This window comes from Punica granatum, chromosome 2 (genome assembly GCF_007655135.1).
Source record: "Punica granatum isolate Tunisia-2019 chromosome 2, ASM765513v2, whole genome shotgun sequence".
Taxonomy (NCBI): domain Eukaryota; kingdom Viridiplantae; phylum Streptophyta; class Magnoliopsida; order Myrtales; family Lythraceae; genus Punica; species Punica granatum.
The window spans coordinates 2334026-2354060 of NC_045128.1; the positions used below are offsets into that span (position 1 = coordinate 2334026).

The 20035-nt window shown below is 41.1% G+C and overlaps 1 protein-coding gene and 1 pseudogene across 1 annotated transcript; both read left to right on the forward strand.

Moving 5' to 3' along the window:
* Positions 1-1999: 1999 nt before the first annotated feature.
* LOC116196857 lies at positions 2000-5047 on the forward strand (annotated as a pseudogene).
* An 11034-nt stretch (positions 5048-16081) lies between these two features.
* LOC116196772 (probable galactinol--sucrose galactosyltransferase 5) lies at positions 16082-19817 on the forward strand. Its single transcript, XM_031526656.1, has 4 exons — positions 16082-17595; positions 18259-18436; positions 18566-18933; positions 19043-19817. Exons 1-4 carry the CDS (start codon positions 16366-16368, stop codon positions 19607-19609), a joined length of 2343 nt encoding a protein of 780 aa, XP_031382516.1. The 5' UTR covers positions 16082-16365; the 3' UTR covers positions 19610-19817.
* The last annotated feature ends 218 nt before the right edge of the window (positions 19818-20035 follow it).

Here is a 20035-nt window from a genome sequence, read left to right on the forward strand (position 1 = left end):
CGGCCGACGGGGGCCAGTGTCTCCCACACACCTTGCACTCCCATAGTTCTGGCGTTTGCTTTGCTACGCTTCTCCTCCCCTCCGATTTGTTGATTCGGTCAAAAAATAACTGAGAATTTGGTATTTGTCGCAATATATGTATTCCCATACAATATATGAGAATTTGGTTTTTTATGTCGTTTTCATATATATATATATATATATATATATTAAATTTAGACATTAAAAAATCGTTGTTAATTAAATTATTCTATTAAATAACTGATAACACCATCCAAGAAATTTGAATCAAAATCTTCTTAGTGATAAATTCTATGTACGTTATGCAGTTAACATGTTTGTATAAGGGTCACCTCATAAAATCTGCGCATGGTATGGTTCAAGATCTAATCTAAATGAAGGCCTCCTTTGATTTAAGTTCATAAACCTTTCTTATAGCCCAAAGGGATAATGCATAGAAGCCTTTGGGCTTTTCATTGATCTCTCGTAATTGGGCCTATCCATTTCTCACTATGCATGCTAAAACTTTCGATGCAAAAAGAAGAAAAACCCAGACGATATGACGACGTCGTTTCGAGCCAAGTGCTGGTCGTTGACCACACCATAATCCACAAGTCAAACGTCTTCATCATCTTCTTCCAGTTCCACTCCCTTCGCTTCACTTCTTACTCTGCTCCGACGACACAAATCTGTCTCTGCTCTCCTTCCATGAAAGGATGCTCCTTTCTCAGTGCTGTAACCAGCACCACCGCTCTCCTATCTGCCCGAGAACCATATCCCATAAATCCCGCCTCAATCCTTCATTCACCTTCCCCTTCCCCTTCCCTTCACCGCCTCTCACCTCTAAGACCCCCAGAACGCCCGCCGCTAAGCTCCTGACCGATAGGGGAAAAAGAACTGTTCAGCAAAATCATGTCCATCAAAAGCAACCAAAACATAATTAAGCATCTTTTTTTTTTTTTTACTGAAAATACAAGTATGCCATTAAATAATGAGCGACGGTCTGAAATATCTTGTACTTAACAAATTATTAAAAATATTTTGTAACAAAAACTGGGAAAGAAAATTAGATAATATTCTGTGGGGGTTACAAATTAGACTACATTCCATTTTATCTGAATCTTCTAAAAGAATTGTTTAAAAAAAAAATAAAGTTCGTTTTTTTCTTCCTCCACCCTTCCCTATCACTTACTTCATTAATAAATGACCCCCCTGCTTTATGGACCTGCAAATAGCAAACATAATAATTAACATAAATATATCCCAAAAAAAAAAACTCATGAACCAAATTAACATGTTAAATAACATCGGGTACCTCAACATATCAGGGTGAACACCTGTTTGAATATATGGAAAAGAAAAGGAGTAAAGTATGAGATTGGAATTAGTGCTGGGAATTAACATTATATCAGAAGAGATAGTAGTATGATGGCATGGATGATAAAGAAGGAAAGCATATCGTCATGATAAGAGTCATCAATATTAACGACGGCGATTGCTTTCCAGTACTTCTGAAAGCAATGCATGAATGATGTTAACAATAACAATGAAAACACATGAGCCAGTGTCAATATAAGACGTTCTATACATCCAGCTAGATCTACGGCAACCATAGAATCTGTGCCGAATGGATCTGCCATCTTCTTCATCCGGCCGGCACTACAACAATCTCCTCTTCAAGAAGGTGAAGAGAGTGGCTCTTGTGCTTCTGGCTACGGAGTTGGATGGCAATGCTAATAGTCAGGGCATTTTTACCTGATCCAGTAAATCATAAACCAACAACTGACCTCACCCACTTCAACCACTTCCACGGCATCAGTTCGCCTCGCCGTTGGCTGCCTCCGCCTCGGCCTCGTCCTAGTCCACGTCCACGTCCGGTCCATCTATCAAATCCATCAACTCGTGGAGCTGCTCAAAGATGTGATCAGCTTGAGCATCGTCGATGCCGCGTGCGTCCAGTACGATTTCGTACTTGCATCGATACCGAGCCTTCAAAGCTATGGCCCAGCGTTCATCTTCTCCCCAGATGATGACGACGTCGTCGAGCGCCTGGAGTTCGGCGGAGTGCGTTGAGGTTGGCGAGTTGCCGTTCGTCTTCCCTCAGAGCAATCGCGAGGTTGCGGCACCTGCGAAGAACCAGGGTGGAGGGGTGGAGGTCCCCGAGGTGCGCCCCGAGCGGATGAAAGACCGCCATGAAAGGTGACTTGATGCGCGCTGAGCGAAAAGCTCTGCTCTGAGCGGAAGCGACCGACTCAGAGAGTCAACTCGCGCCTACCTCCCTCGGCATCGACATCAACGAGATCCCCTCCTCCTCGAACTCATTCGACGTCGTCCGGACCTACCAGGACGTCCCCGACCTCCCGCCGGAGCCCGCTGAAGACCCTGTGCTAGCCCGTGGGCCCATCACTTGCGGCCGGATGGAGGACGGCGGCGGGCGCGTGTTCTACATGGCATGCGCCGGGTTACGCGGGGTCGGAGATATAGACGGGGGGGGGGGGGGGGGGGGGGCGACTGGGTGGGCTGGAAGTGTACCAAGGATGGAGTGAAGAGCCAGGGCTGGCCCCTAGGGTTTAAGTCCAAGAGGAAGCCGGTCTTTGACATGAACGCTTCGCCTCCCAGTGACGGTGACGAGGCCGGCGAGGGCTCGACCTCCTCGAGGTATGCTTGTCCACCTGCAGCTCTGTCATCCTTTCCACTCGTGATGAATTGCGGTTTTGTTAGGGCTATATAGCGATTGAATATCATATAAGATGTATTTCAGGGGAAGAAAAGAAAGATAAATATCCAGGTAAATATAAGTAGAAGGAGTGGACAGAGGATGAGCTCGAACAAGCTGCCGAGACTGTCGGTTGTGCTTCTATTAAGTAAGTTTCTCTTGGATAGCGGGCTTTTCGGTGCTTGTAGTCATTCCTCTCAGCATATCTGAGAATAAAAGAAGATATAGATAGTAGGTACCTCTTTTTCGGCGGAAGACATCAGTAAATCTCATTAAGTATGCTGACAATAGCAAACTTCATAGATCTTAAAGACGCTGGGTCTTATTTTGGAAAACAGAAATCGTTAAATGCTCAAGCAAGAATGCACTTTGGATGAAGCTGAAGGAACGTTCTCTAAATAATCGCTCTGCACTGTTGATTTACCAAAGACAGATGGACGTTCTTGAACTACGTGGTTGCTTTTCGTGTTTTCTTTTATATTCATTTGATATCGATCTCTGGTTTTGACAGGTATGCGGACCTAAAGAACAAGACTCACCAACTACACATTTAGTTTCGATACGGTAAAGCCGTCACCTATCCTCACCGTGTTTGACTGCAGACTAAAGATCATACATGAAAGAGTGCTTGCGTAATTTTGTAAAGGGATGTGGAACTTAAGGCTCCAGAAGTGACATTTCTTCCATTCATTCCTTTATTCGTTCATTTACTCGTGGCTGAACAGGGGAATACCGCTTCTCATTTGTTGTATGCTCACGCCCGGATCTGCTTACTAATCAGAGAATCTGGTAAAGATATAGAGGAACCGAAGAAAGTTAGAACTCATCTCCTAATGTTAGAAGCCCCACCTTGTGGTTTCCACTTGGGTCGTTCATCCAACCATGGTTGTTAGAATCGCGATTCGAATCGTAGAATCTTACGATTCTACGATTCAAGGGGTAGATACTGATTCCGATTCCATGGCATGAATCGAGAAGGTAGAATCGTGACTGAATCACGATTCGAATCGTAGAATCAGACTGATTCTACGATTCTAGTTTCAAACCAAAGTCATCTGCCCCCTCTCTATCCCCCCTTATCTCTCTCATTGTGCAACAGTATTACTCATCGGTTCTCTTTTTTTATGAAAAGTTTGAAACTTGTCTCCTGACTGTAAGTGATAGGGACTTGGAAAGTTTCTGGAACTGCTTCAAATTGGGTTCCGACTGATTCCTAATTGCCGTATGGTTTGAGATGATTTACGCTGAAATTTTTTCGACTTTTTTAGATGCAAAGATGATTCCAAGAAAGGATAGACCAAGAAGAAATTAGGGAGAAAAAGAAACTTCGCCAATAGGATCCGTGACTATGGTACTATATCAATTTTTATTCGAGATTGTTATAGTGTGAGCGCTCTCTTGTGAAAATTAAGCATCATCTGATTTTGACGAACGAAGTAGGAAGCAACAAGATTTATCATTTGATGTTTACTTCTACAATTTCTGACATGGGATTTGATGTGTGTGTATATATATATATGCTTTTTTTAATTATAGGTAAAATCTTACGATTCACGATTCGATTTTACGATTCACGATTCCACGACCCTCGACCGATTCTAGGTAGAATCGCGATTCTCACAACCTTGCATCCAACAGAAGCCGGAACTCAAAAGCAAAAGCTCGAGCAAGTCGATTTTTTGCTAATGTTCCTTTCCTGAATTGATATTGCTTTCTGATCACAGACTGCAGAGATATCACTAGATCATCCCGGCGAGCGAGTGCTAGGCCTTCATTTGCTACGATTCGCTGAGGTATAACCATGCCTTCAATTTTAAGTTACATATTGATCGACCATTGGCCTTGAATCCTCCCAAGAAATGATGACTTGTTTTCTGTTTTCCTCTTTCAGAACGTGGAAGAGGCTTGCACAGATCTTATGCCGCACATGCTGTACGAATACCTCTACAATCTATCAGAAAATTTCTCGGCATTTTATGAAAACTGCCCGGTATTCCTCATCTCCTTTTCACTTATCGTGGACTACGAGGTCGAGGATATACGATTTCTAGTGAATTTGTGTTCTGCTAGCACGCGTAAAGTTTGTGTTTTTTCTACAATATATGCATGTCAACATTCATGCAGCTTCTTCCATCCCTTTAGTTTCATCCTTTAAATGCTCTGGAACATGTACATATGTATGTGAAGAACCACTAAAACTCTTATCTTTTCGACCCACAGGTCCTCGAACAGCCGGAGGAAGCAAGTAGGTTGCTGCTATGTGAAGAAACTGCAGTCTTTATGAGGTAATCCTTCCATCTCCTTGGGATAGTGCCCACGTACAAGATGTAATTAAGGATAAAACTGATTATCTAAAACTCATGTTTGGGTTATCAGGTCCTGAAACCAACTTTATTAGGGTGAAAGCAGTTAAGAGTAGACACACGGAATTGCAAAACCGAGACATCCGGGTATTTGAATTATTGAGTACAATAGCAAACACACTCTCTATGGTGCCCAAAAACAATGTGTGACATCCCTATCTGGGAGAGATTTTCCTGTTTGATTTCTCGTAATTCGCCTACTGTGGTAGCAATGATACATCAAATGTCATTAGTCAAGTGTTCTCTTTCATTGTCAGTGATTTTGGGCGATGTCTTTGAACCCAACCATTCAAAGTATTGACATGAGCTATAGTTAACCGGTCCATGGTCCATCCACTAGGACAGATTATCTTTCCGTAACTGATTATGTGTTAGGCGCCTTAGGAGCATCTAAGAGACATACCGTCTTTGAAATTGGAATAAATTTCGACACAAACTATAGTACGTTGCTCTATTAAAGTTTAAACTAGAAATATTCAAAATTTTCTTTTGATTCAGGGTACTAAGCGTGGAAAGCTACCAGTGATCAGGGTGTCCCTAGATTCTTGAGTGTAGGATGCATACTGGTAGAACTCGAAGTTAATCTGTTATACCAAGAGGTATTGGGATCACGGGACTGGGACCACGAGCGAGAAGAAGATTCATGTAATCAAATGGGGAAAAGAGGGGATAAGGCCTTGTGAGTTTATGGAAGGATCGTAATCCTAACCAAGTCAGGGCAGAAAATCGATGCTTCGTAATGTCTGGGGGGCACCGTGTCCCGCTATTGCCAGCAAGACATCATCGATCACCCAGACATGAGGATAAAGTGATAGGATCCAAGGTATAGCATACCAAATCATCGGAAAATCTTGATCCCTGTAATTGTGTGAGAAATCATGTATGACTGAATGTAACCGGAAAACATTCAGATCATCAGTTAGCCTCCAGTTCATCCAGTTGACTCGTTGAACAACTCGTTTTCATTGCATTAATGATTAATAAAAAAAGAAAAAGGAAACACATATAATCAATGCAATTTTCATTTTCCCCTCGATTTGATTGTTCAAATGTTCATGGATGGATAAGTCCAACTTACCATTTTCGACGCGTGAAATACAGAAATTTACACTAGCACTAGTAAATGACACACTGAAGGAAAAATCTCTCCCTTCCATATATTATTATTAAAAATAAACTTTACATTTTTTTTTTTGCCAAAATTATGCCGGTGATCATAGGGAGCAGAGGATGGCTGTTAATGAGGAAGGTGGATAACATGAAAGTGAGGGAGCTGAGTGACCGGTTGATGATGGAGGAGCGAACTTTCGTGGACAGAGATGGCCTTTCAAGTAGGCCGTGGTACAAGCACCTGGAATGACTTGTTAGTGCTGAACTCCGACTTACGATCAACGGCTCAGTTTGTTTCGCATATTCGTGATTTTCCTAGAAAATATTTCTGGTTTTTACAATCCTAAGAAGTAAGAAGTAAGAACTAGCTACAGCATGGTTTTTAGCCAGAGTCAGTAGAACGACAAAAGAATATAATGTAAATCGCCATGATCGCAACATCGAATTCAACCAGTTTCAACATGCATATCACCTGTAGACGTCGACATATAATTTGGATTTGTAGAACGAGTGACCAAGCGTAAGATACTAGAAGTGATATGCTACTTGTGTACGACTTTATAAGTAACTACACGTACATCTCGATGTTACTTCCACACCTTGACAGCTCCGTCTCTGCTGCTCGACATCGAGAGTCTCTGGACACCTAGTCCAGCAGACAATGTAGGTAATCTACACAATCACGGATCATTCAAGGTCCTAATTAAAAGTATTCATTATTTGTGTGTATTGCATGGACAAGCTGAAAAGACTACATAATTTTTTGCTTTTCAATTCTTTTACTCGCTGGTGAATAGCTAATTTAGTTGCAGAAAATTGAAGGAAATTTCCCATTTTCTAAAATAACAAGCAGCTACAATAAATGTTTAAAAAAGAATTGTTTTAAAATCGAATATCTAATTCACTTTGATACAATCAGCCTAAGTGTCCTGCTGCTGCCACTGAAACTCAAAAACTAAACAGTCAGCTGCCAAAACAACTCGATATCATATCCCCATTACCAAAGAAGATGAGAACACAAAATTGAACAACTTCATGCTGAGAGCATTTTGGACCAATCCGATAAGAGCAAGACGCCACCTGTGGGCCAGGTAGTATATCATGGGCCCTCTAGAACTTTAGGCCCAGTTGTATCCAGCCCAAGTACCCACCAACTCTACCAATCAGTCCATATAGCCATCTCATTACATATCTAAGCGCAGTTGGTTTGGTCGGTATACCCATCGAAGTGTCATTTTCATCGGCTAGAAAATGATCGAACTTTGAAGCAATTACTGCCCGGCCAAGCCTAATAGGGATCCTACCAAGCCAATGGTTACGAAGATCGGCACATTCATAGAAATCACTTCTCACAGTAAAGGGATAAGCCAAACCGACTCCCTCAGCTCGGCTTCGAATTATACCGAACCGAACAAGTAGCCCGCATCAGGTTCCCCTTTAATGCAGGGTGCTGGAGAATTGATCGGTCACGGTCCATCAAATCTAAATCCTAATCTCCTTATTATCCACCACTAAAAGACGAAGCAACTCGATCCCGGACACGTGTGAGCACAAGCACCGACATGTAGTAGTAATAATAACAGTCGCTATTAGTTAAGACCAAGAAAAAGGCTGCTTCAATGTCTATGCTTTCAGACGACCAAATTGAATTTGCTCAGTTGCCACGCGTTGCAATTAGCAAACTGTACATGAGGCTTGTCATTTCGCCAACTCCCTATCTTCCAGACAAATTGGATAAATTATGATGGGAACGTTCGAGCAACCGTCGGAGTTCGTTAGGCGGTCCCAAATCTCAGGTTCATACTATTTGACGTGTCACTTTGTCCTGTTTTTAGGAAGGGACGAGTTTTACCGTTACTTGTTTATTAAGTCTTTAGAGCTTACAATGATATCCAGTTACATTTTAAGAGTCCACATAAGCTCTTGGATCAAGTCAGTATGGTTTCAGAGCTTCAAGTGCAACTCGTATAAGTTCCTCCAAGCAGGAACAGAAATGGGTCTTTGCTATTGTTGGAGATTTGCATTAAGTATAGATTGCGGAACTCTAAGACTCGGAGCGAGAAAGAAATCGGGGGAAAATGTTATTTCCCATATTTTTGGGATTTCTTGTAATCTTATAAGAGAAAATACCATAAGAAATATTCTAGAAGATATATTAGGATATCTCTAGAGATTTACGATATATTCTCTTGTAAGTCTATATATAGGGTCTTGTACGATTTTGAAATAAGCCTTGGTAACGCAAAACCCTAGGCCCTTGGGGGCCGGTGAGAGAGAGTTAAGAATCACGGGATCGGTGATAGTGTTATCTTCTCGAGAAATTCTTTAGGTTATTTTCTTAGATTCTTAGTTCATAGTGAGATGACGGAGAGAATTAAGAGATCGAGTTAAACTCTTATCGGGATTAAATTTTGTAATGGCGGCTGGGATTAAGAGATATCTCTAAGGGCTGTAATATCATGTTTATCAATCTAGAGGATTCTTTTGCTCTGTCCATGGATATTCCCCCATTGAGGGGTTTTACCACGTATATCCGATGTTCAATTTTGCTTTCTTTGTTATTTCATCACGTGCTATAGGCATTTTGTCACAACAATTGGTATCAGAGCTAGGAGCCAAATTAGATCCTGAAGATGTTGACTGCGAGATTCGAGGTTGAGAAGGTCGATGGATCGAGTAGCAACAAATGATGACAAATCGAGTTGAAGGGAGTGCTAGAAGGAGAAACCTTAACAACCTTGACCCAAACATCGGTGAAAAGGTAGAGCTTGGGAGAAAGCTCCGGATACTCAGCCTGCCATAGAGGATATTCAGTCAGGATGATTTGAATGGAGGCCAAATCTCTACGGAATCGCATGCGTACAGAAGGCAGGTAGAGTGAGCAGATGAGATTGAAAAGACATTTTTCAGACTTACGGGGTTAGTGATCTCATGTACTGTTGAAGTTGGCAATTCGACTTAAACAAAATGTTCAGCTTTGGAGGGTGCACCACACGAAAACTGAGGAAGCTCTCGACACCTCAAAGAAGTCTAAGGGTGGTTTGGACTAGAGCAGAGCGATCGCGCTGGACGAGGTGGAGCCCGATGAGGGCTATGACATAGTAGGTGAGTCTAGACGGACTATTGCAATGCTTGGCTTAATGCAAGTCAAGGTGGAGAATTGTTGGAGATTGTCTTGCATTAAACCCGGATTGCGAAAACTCTAAGACTTGGAGCGATGAAGAAATAAGGAGACAATATTGTTTCCTATATTTTCAAGATTTCTTGTAACCTCTTGAGTAAAAATATCTTAAAAGAGATATTAGGATATCTCTAATGATTTAGAATATATGCTCTTGTAAGTCTATGTATTGTACGAGTTGTGAAATAAGCCTCGGTGCCGCGAAACCTTGGGCTCTTAGGGTAGGTGAAAGAGAGTCTGGAATCATAGGGTCCGTGATGGTGTGATCTTCTCGAGAAATTATATGGGTTAACTTCTTGGATTCTCGGTTTAGAGTGAGAGGATATAGAGAATTAAAAGATCGGATTAGACTCTTATCGAGATTGAATTTTGTAATGGGGGTTGGGATTGAGGGATATCTCTGAGAATTATAATTTCCTGTTTATCGATTTAGTGGATTCTTTGCTCTATCCGTGGATGTTTCCCCATTGAGAGGTTTTACCACGTATATCCAGTATCCAATCTTGCTTTTTTTTTTATCTCATCTCGTGTAACAAGCATCTTGTCACAACAGCTATTAGGAAAATTTCATGTTTCCATCGACAGTCTTGCCTACGAGTGGTATAACCTCAGTCCATATAAAACCGGAAACATATGCAAAGGGCTTAGGCAAGCATTCGGGTCAGTGGATCAGCTTCAAAAAGAAAGTCACAACAAAATAACTTCTTGATTGCCGGTTATTAAGGGCAGATGACTAAAACAAATGTCTTGAAAGGCCGAAGTAGAGATGTCATTGCTAGGTAAGCAAGGGCATTGAGAGTTAAATTTCAATAATCGAATGTGAAAGTTGTTGAGACGAAAAAACTACCACTTTACGATTTAAGCAATTGCTATAAAAATAACATTTATCATCCTAACAATTTTCTCATATAATTACAATAAGCTATGGGCATATTTATAAAAACATGGATAAATATTCTCATGCCCCTTGACAAAACTATCTATGTTCTAATAAAATGAACAGAGTTTTGAATAATCGGCGTTGTTAGAGTAAGAATGCTAAAACGACTCTATCGAGCAACACCCATGATCTATCAGAACACGTACTTTGCAACAACAAATAAATATATGAAATCTCTGAAAATTCTGAAAAACTCGATCGATTTTGTAGAGAATTGGATGACTTTAATTTTGGAGCAACTCTACCCCCGCCGCCCTTAAAACTTGGCTATGTTGTCAGTCAAAGTCACACAGACCCGCGAAAGCCGCGGCTTGAACTCGAAGTCACGCGCTTTCGAGGTCACTGAGTCCTCCGCCCCAGTCCTCCCTTGGTCGGTCGGTGGTGGGCCCAACAAACATTTATATTAATCTTTTACTTAACATTTTAAAGAAACAATAAAAAAAAAAAAAGGGATCAACAAGACTGGTACACATGGTAAGGTTTAATGATGCTGTCCTAAGGAAAGCAAAATTGGATGGGGGGTAAAAAAAAAAAGATAAAAAAAAGAGATAAAGATAAAGACATTTAGGCCATTAAAGTTTGAGTTTCGTGTCACTTTGCTATGAAATTTTCTTTTGTGGCGTTATGATCTCTCAAGATCCTAAAATTGAATCGATTTTTTTCGATTCGGCATCCTCCTAACCCCTCGCATGAGACACATGCTCATGATTTTTTTTAATAATTACAATTATGGCACTGCGGAAGAGTCGGAAGATACGACTCGGAGGAAATAGCAATCCTCGCTAATGGAAATCAAAGATGCGCAAGGATCGCGACGACATATTATGGGGGCAAAGTTGCCTTTCAACGATTATCATCTTCTTCTTCTTCTACCTTCTCATCACCATGATTTAATGCTAACTCCTCACCAGCAAAAACGCTAGTTATTTCTGCAAAACATGAGTCCAAATATTAATTATGAAATTCGGGCGATTTAATTATGCACATGCAACGGATAAGGGCTTGATATGAGAATTAAGGCCATCTGATCCCAACAGACTTTGATGTCAATAACTGTAAGATTGCTAGCTATACGTACAATTTTATCAATGGTCAATTTTATCAAGTCCATGTAAATTATTCCTAGTATTATCAACGATGCATGTTCTTTGGGATTTCTAGTATTGAGAATATTCGAGTAGCGCTATATGAGCATCTCCAGTATTCGTGAAAATTTGAACAACGATTTGATAGTTAGTTTCATAATTAATATTTGGACTCATGTATTGGAATTATTTTTTTTGTAGACACAACGCAATAATCGGAGTTTCGTTGAGCAGAAGAAGAGGAGGAAGAGGATAATAGCATTGAAAAACAATATTGCCCTCGTAATATGTCATGTGGCTCGCACGTGTTCAATTTCAAATCAAATTTAACGGCAATATTAACTACATAGTGAGTATAACAATTCAATTTTAGAATATTGGGTGATCAAAACGACTCGAGAATTTTTAAAAAAAAATTTGTTAGGCTAATTCTAACCGATTTAGTCGTACGTATAGTAAACAAACGCCAACTCAGTTCTTCCGAGAGTACATAAAAAGTAGATTCCTTGTACCATGTTGTTTCGAATTTTCTTCTCGTTTGATTCTGTCAATTAGATAAATGACAACATTATCTAATGTTTAATGAATAAAAGGAAAAAAAGCAATTTCTAATTCCATTATATTATTATTGTCGAGATCCTTGAAGATTCGAGGTGGTTGTTCGGCACTCGTAGACTAAGCGCGCGCGACCCTGCTGTATGTGTACCAGTCGAGAAGCCACACGTGTAACGGTCGCTGACGTGGCCCGGCCGTGATTGGTTGTGTCGGTAGTTGGAACAGGTAGTTAGTTGGAGCAGATGGGTACCCAGATTTTCTAACTCGCCCGTACGTCCGGCATTAACTTCCCTCGCACCGGCGCGCTGTCTCGTGGCGCAGTCAACGACCGACACGTGCACGTAGGTCGACCTTAATTTTCTCGGGAAAACAGAGTAAAGGTCGGTCGTCTCTGGAGCGTACACGTGGCTGATGTCGGCACGCTACCGCCGACTTCTGAGAGATGATCAGCACAGCAGGACCACTGGGGCTGGGGTTTTACCAATTTAACCTTTTTCATTAAATAAATAATAAATAATTAAATCAACAACTTAAAAATAAAAGCTTCAATAAAAAGAATATATATAGGTTTAAAAAAAGGAGAATAATAATAAATAGGAAAGAGCGGCACAACTTGGGGAAATGCGAGAGGCAGAGATTGATCAAGGCACATACTTTTGCTCGACCGGCATCTGGCCCCACCCGCTTTGAATCCGAACATATTTCTCCCTTTATTCGCCATGGTCCGCATTGGGCATATATAGGACCGTGTAAAATGCTGACGTTGAGCAACATCATGTTCGATGAGTACCAATCATGGTAGAGTAGTTTTAGCTCCTCATGAGTTGTAATCATTATATAGTATTTATGTACGTGGTGTTTGTACAAGTATATTATTAGAATACCGGAATATAAAGATTACAAGAAAAAATTAACTTTGAAAATCATTTTTATCTGAATTGTAAGTCAGAATGTAAGATTATTGTGTTTGATAAATATATTGAATTACTAAAATATGGATTGTAGTATAATATACGATTTATTTTTACAGACATAAAAAATGTGGGTCTCATGATTTTAATCTCGTTATAATATGAGAATTATTTCACGTATTTCCAATGCAAAAACGTCACCGAGCAAGGGTTTATAAAAGCTTCAACTCGGGAAAAATTAATTGTCATTATTCGAACCTGAATTTAATATACTTCACTAGAGCGATACAAATGTCATAGTGACATTAGAAAATTACAGATTAAACAGAAGTATATGAAATATTAATATGACCAGATTGGATTTCAATGAGAAGAGGTTCAGCATAGACTCTATGGATGCAATATGAGTACATAAAATTGGTATATTTAATAATTTTACAAGGAAAAAGGGAAATTATATTTCCCATATCAAAGAGGAGGAGAAAAGCTCAAGTGAAGGCTCCTTAACAAAATTGGTCCTAGAAAAGCAGGGAAATTAAAGGGAAAGAAAAATTATCAAAAAAAAAAAAAAGAGGAGTAAATTAAAAAAGCATATATATAGTAATATTAATTACTTGCTCTTAGTATGGTTCCAAGGAATTTTGGTTTGATACATTTTCATCGAAAGAACGTTTCTTGCCAATTGTTCCGGGATTAGGTTTATGGGCTATTTTCTGCTATGGAAAAAAAAACCTTGACAAATAAAAAATAAGCACTTTTCGCTTATAAAAAAGAAAAAAGAAAAGAAAAAAGGCCCTTTCATTATTGCGTACGTATGAATGGGAGACTGCAGGAGGAAATTTGGGGTGAAATTGGAGTTGAACTTAATAATTGAGTATAAAGTTGAAGTAAGAGTTGAAAACTCGATGAGAAATGAGGTATTTATATAAGTGATTTTTTTAAAATATAAATTAAGGAAAGAATTAAGGCCGTTGGGGTCCAACGACCCTAATTCTGGTCATTGGCCTTCAACGACCCAAATTCTAACCATTATCCAACGGTTAAATTTTTAAACAATAAATAAATAAATTGAGGTGGGGAAGCTGTCGCGCGGGGGCTGATGCCGCCACGCGACAGCTCCCCAAGCGTTTCTCTGACGAGAGACACAAGGCAAGCCCCCAAGGGGGATCTCTGCCTGGTAGAGACCTCCATTGGGTTGGGGGTAGTCTTAGTATTGGAGACCAACTGACGGCCATGGTCCCTTGCTATATATATATATATATATATAATTACTACAGATATATCAAGATTAATACTATATATATATATATATATATAATATTGCAAAGGAAAAGGAAAAAAGAAAGTTTTTTTTTTCGATGAACAAATTCTTTTTCTCCCCAAAAAAATCCAATTAATAATCTTGTTTATGCAAAAAAGAATTAATAACCTTCAAATCATGAAAAAATTATAAATAAATTAATAATTTCACATCTTCTTTCTGTTCGTAAAATTCTCTCTATCTCCCTCTCTTTTCTCTTTGTCCCAATCAATTCACCATTTCCCTTCTATTTTTATTCATTGATTTTTTATTTTACCGATACTTTTTAACTAACAATACTAGGTAAATTCTTTATTTAAAAATACCATTATGCATGATCAATATACTAAAAATGGTTTCTACTTTGCTAGATACTTATACATTATGGCCGACTACAATATGTAAATAATATATATAAATTTGATTTCATACATATGTATGTGTGGGAAACGTGTCCCTCGTAGCTAGAGGTAGTATTTGAGTATCTCAAGTTGACGTGATACCAGTCATCTGAATCTGAACATTACCGATGGATGTTAGGTCCAGAAGCTCGATCGGCTCCTTTATTCAGACCACTTTTTCTTTCCTAAGTAGAAAAGGCGTCGATGTCAATTAAATAAATTAGGCAATTAATGCAGAGTCGGAATTGAGCAGCCCCAAAATATTCGGAACACTTACTAACTTAAGAATGAATACAGGCAAAAATCATTCATGCTATATATATATATATATAATATACATATATATCAGATTTACGTATATTTTGCGGATCTATCTAGTTTGACATTACCAATAAGTTACTTAATTCTATCACCACTCACAGAATCTAATTTCTAAAACTTAGAAGTATTTTCTAAGAGGTGCTAGAAAGTTACAAGTTTTAATTATTACTACTTAATAAGAAATTATATTTTCTTTCCGGAAGAATTTCCTAGAAGACGAGTTAAATATTATCTAAAATCATAGTACTGTTATGAGTTGCATGGTATTTGTATAAATACTGATAAAAATAAAAAATATTTTAATGTGTACATGAATGAATGCATATACATATTCTATGTACATATATATTATATGTATATATGATGAAGTAATAGAAAAGGGCACATCACCCTCACCGCCTCCCATGGGGATTCCTCGCAACACTACAGTGACATCTCTCTGGCCCTCTCTCATTAAGATAGATACCCTATCTATCAATATCATTATCGTATATACATGAGATGCTGCACACAACCAAACAAACTTTTTTATGCATTATATTCTGAGCTTTCTAGGCTGCTAACATCCCCTATTTAGAGTTTTGTTATAGTTATTTTTTTTTCTATTTTTCATTAAAGAATTCAAATTTTCTTTTGGGGGGTCCAATTAGTCAACATTTAAGCAGCTTCATGCGGATGTTACTCATGTCACCTTGATCCCACGCATATAGCGCGAAATTTCCATGTCGCCTCCCGATTAATCTCCTAGAGTGAAGAACCTCCCAAAAACCCAATCCCACTGATCATGTTTCCCAAGTCTTAACGGATAATCTAAAATAATAACTTTTTTCATTAGGAAAAGTCACAAGATTTGGATGTTAATTTATACTCTTTGTTGTCGGTTGATAAATTTTATCTGTAAAGTAAATATTTAAAATTCATTAGAAATACTTTTTAATCATCATAAATTGATATTTAAATATAAATTATGCGTCCCAATAAATAAATAAGTTGAGATTATGTCACAGAATATATAATAAAAAAAGTGAGGAAATGACGCAGATAGATACCTCTCACTAGAATGACCCACACAACACAGAAAAAGTATTTTTAAAAAATAGAAAAATGAATTCAAACCAACTAATTAAACGTCCGCTTAACCTCCCTCCACAACTCTATAAATATACGGTCCCTTACGAAGCACAAGCATTAAGAACAAATACAAACACAAACACAAACACAAAACAGCCATTAAACCACAAAACCTTATTCTTCTTCTTCTTCTTCTTCTCCTTCTTCTTCTTCATTTGTTAACATTTGATTCCTTTCCTTTGCACAGAATCTTCACTGATTCTTTCATTTCCTTTTGTTGATACTTAGCTAACCCAACATTTCCTGTATATATACCCTTCAATTCTTTCAGTTATTCACACTTTCACAAAAGCTTTTCTCCGTCCTCGGATTTCCTTCCGGTTTCGGGGTTTCAATTTCTTTGTTGTTTCGATGGCGCCGAGCCTGAGCAAGGAGTCCTCCGGGATCTCCAGTCTGGTCGGCGGCTGCACCGAGTCGGTCATCACCCTCGACAGCTCGGGCTTCTCGGCCAACGGCCATGTGTTCCTCACCGATGTGCCCCCCAACGTCACCGCCACACCGTCCCCATACTCATCCGACGGGAAGTCACTGACCTCCCCCGGGTGCTTTGTGGGGTTCGATGCTGCCCAGCCCAGTAGCTATCATGTGGCGCCTGTGGGCCGGCTCAGGGGCATCCGGTTCATGAGCATATTCCGGTTCAAGGTCTGGTGGACTACCCACTGGACCGGGTCCAACGGTCGGGACCTCGAGCGTGAGACCCAGATCGTGATACTGGAGAGCTCTGAGTCGGGACGCCCGTATGTCCTCCTGCTGCCCCTCATCGACGGCCCCTTCCGGACCTCGATCCAGCCCGGGTCGGACGACTTCGTAGACATCTGCGTCGAGAGCGGGTCCACCAAGGTGACCTCAGACGGATTCCGGGCTGTCTTATACCTGCATGCAGGCGACAACCCATTCACCCTCGTCAAGGACGCGATGAAGGTGGCGCGAGCCCACCTCGGGACCTTCAAGCTGCTGGACGAGAAGGATCCCCCGGGGATCGTCGACAAGTTCGGGTGGTGTACGTGGGATGCATTCTACCTCACAGTGCACCCGCAAGGTATATGGGAAGGCGTGCAGGGACTGGTGGACGGCGGTTGCCCTCCCGGCCTCGTGCTGATCGATGATGGGTGGCAGTCTATCGGCCATGACGCGGACCCAATCACCAAAGAGGGCATGAACCAGACTGTAGCTGGCGAGCAGATGCCGTGCAGGCTGCTGAGGTTCGATGAGAACTACAAGTTCCGAGACTACGTGAGCCCGAAGGGCCAGGCCGCCGGGTCCTCCGACAAGGGGATGGGGGCGTTCATAAAGGACCTGAAGGGGGAGTTCAATACCGTGGAGTACGTATACGTGTGGCACGCCTTCTGCGGGTACTGGGGGGGATTGAGGCCCAACGTGCCGGGCCTGCCTGAGGCCACCGTGATCCAGCCCAAGCTAACCCCGGGCCTCGAGACCACCATGGAGGATCTCGCCGTCGACAAGATCGTTAACAACAGGGTCGGCCTCGTCGCACCCGAGATCGTCGACCAGATGTACAACGGCCTCCACTCCCACCTCCAGAAAGTAGGCATTGACGGCGTCAAGATCGACGTCATTCACGTAAGATCTATCTCTTCCTAGCTCTCCATACAACCAATCGCTTTCCGCCTCTCATACCAACGTCCGTTAGACATTTGACACGTGGCGTCTTTGCGTTAGCAACCTGCAGTTGTTAGTTGTTACAGTTAGTTTGACTTTGACTTGTTGCTCCCAAATTGGTCATATTGTACTCTAATCAGTTCGGTCGGCAAGTAATCGCAATTTTTTGTTGGTTAGTTGTCACTATTAGTTATTTCTTGAAGAAAGAAAATTTTGATCTTTCAAAGAAATTTACTTGAAAATATTATCCATCTATTAGCGGAGATTGAGTCATATATGACGTGTTGGGTTCTATTACTCGATAAAATAAAAATTAAAAGATAATTAAGAAAGTCGTATTTAGTCTTTTGAGAAGCTACTGGCAGATCAAAAAAGATCGAAAAAAAATTAAGATAGGAAATAGTAAAGTGGTGCACCTCTCGCCTGATGATTAAGAGGTTTCAGTTTGATCATTGGTGAGACTACCCGTGTCTATTTATTAAATATTTATGAATTTTATTTCAATGCACTAGGCCTATGACATTCTTGATAATCGAAAAATAAAAAGAACGAAAAAAAACACATGTGAATAGTAATTTGTGGATGATTAATCGTATCATTCATTGGGTCTTAATTCTTGAACAGTTGCTGGAGATGTTGTGTGAGGACTATGGCGGAAGAGTGGATCTTGCCAAGGCATACTTCAAGGCCTTGTCGGAGTCAGTGAGGAAGCACTTCAAGGGTAATGGCGTGATTGCGAGCATGGAGCACTGCAACGATTTCATGTTCCTCGGGACTGAGGCCATCTCACTCGGCCGTGTCGGTACGTCTCCTCATTGACCAATTCCTTCGATCACGAACTGTGCCTGCTGCTCGTGATCAACTGGATTATGTCCACCTTGTACTTTATATAGATAGAATTGAGCTGATCGATTGCTTGAAACTCTCGTAGGTGACGACTTCTGGTGCACCGACCCCTCGGGCGATCCCAACGGGACATTCTGGCTGCAGGGGTGCCACATGGTGCACTGTGCCTACAACAGTCTGTGGATGGGCAACTTCATACACCCGGACTGGGACATGTTCCAGTCTACCCACCCCTGTGCTGAGTTCCACGCCGCCTCCCGGGCCATCTCCGGGGGCCCGATCTATGTGAGCGACTTCGTCGGGAAGCACAACTTCCCGCTTCTCAAGAGGCTGGTCCTGCCTGACGGTACCATCCTGAGGTGCGAGTACTACGCGCTTCCGACCAGGGACTGTCTCTTTGTTGATCCCCTCCATGATGGGAAGACCATGCTCAAGATTTGGAACTTGAACAAGGTAATTATTATCTCCATCGAAAATATGTTTCGTTAGTTTATTTATCTTAACTTCAGAAATTTCGATCCAAGAAAATGACATTTGGCGTAACGTTGATATGATCACGCAGTACACTGGTGTAATTGGCGCATTCAACTGCCAAGGAGGAGGCTGGTCCCGCGAAAACCGCCGCAACCAGTGCGCTTCGCAGTTCTCCCATGCTGTGACCTGCAAGACGAACGTGAAGGACATTGAGTGGAACAGCGGGAAGAACCCGATCCCCATCGATGGGGTCCAAACCTTCGCCCTCTACCTGTCCCAGTCCAAGAGGCTGCTCCTCTCAAAGCCATCCGACGAGATGGAGATCACGCTTGAGCCGTTCAACTTCGAGCTTGTGACCGTCTCCCCGGTCAAGGAGCTCAATGGAAGCAACAGGGTGGTGGAGTTCGCCCCGATTGGGCTCGTGAACATGCTTAACACTGGCGGTGCCCTTCAATCCCTCAGGTATGGAGACAGCTCGGTCGAGGTTGGGGTCAGGGGGAGCGGGGAGATGAAGGTTTTCGCATCAGTGAAGCCGAAGAGTTGCGAAATCAACGGAAAGGATGTTGCATTCGAGTACGGAGGACTAATGGTGACGGTTCAAGTGCCATGGTCCGGGTCGTCTTCGGAGCTGAGTATGGTGGAGTTCTTGTTTTAGTAATGTCCGAGAGAACTAACGTTATGTCTCTTTTCATTCCCAAGGAGTATTGTTGATTTCAATATGGAAGCAACTACAAGTGATATTTAGTAATAAATCACCTCAAGGCTATAATAATCTTGCCTCTTTCTCTTTCGATGAGGTTCCTAATTACTTATCAAACCGCGATGTTACAACGTCCGTTTATATAAAATCCGATTTCACCTGATGATTCTGATTGCGATTCTGTACTGCAAACTAAAGGGGCCCAAGTAGTATTTAGTTATAAATTATCACAGGATTATCCTAAACCATATGCCTGCCTCTCTATCTTGATGAGTTTATGATTACTTCTCGCACCATTACGGCATATATAAATCCGTCCGCGACCAAACAGCAGGTGATGAAATGCTTTGTATACGAACACGAGTGGATGTTCTCTCGATT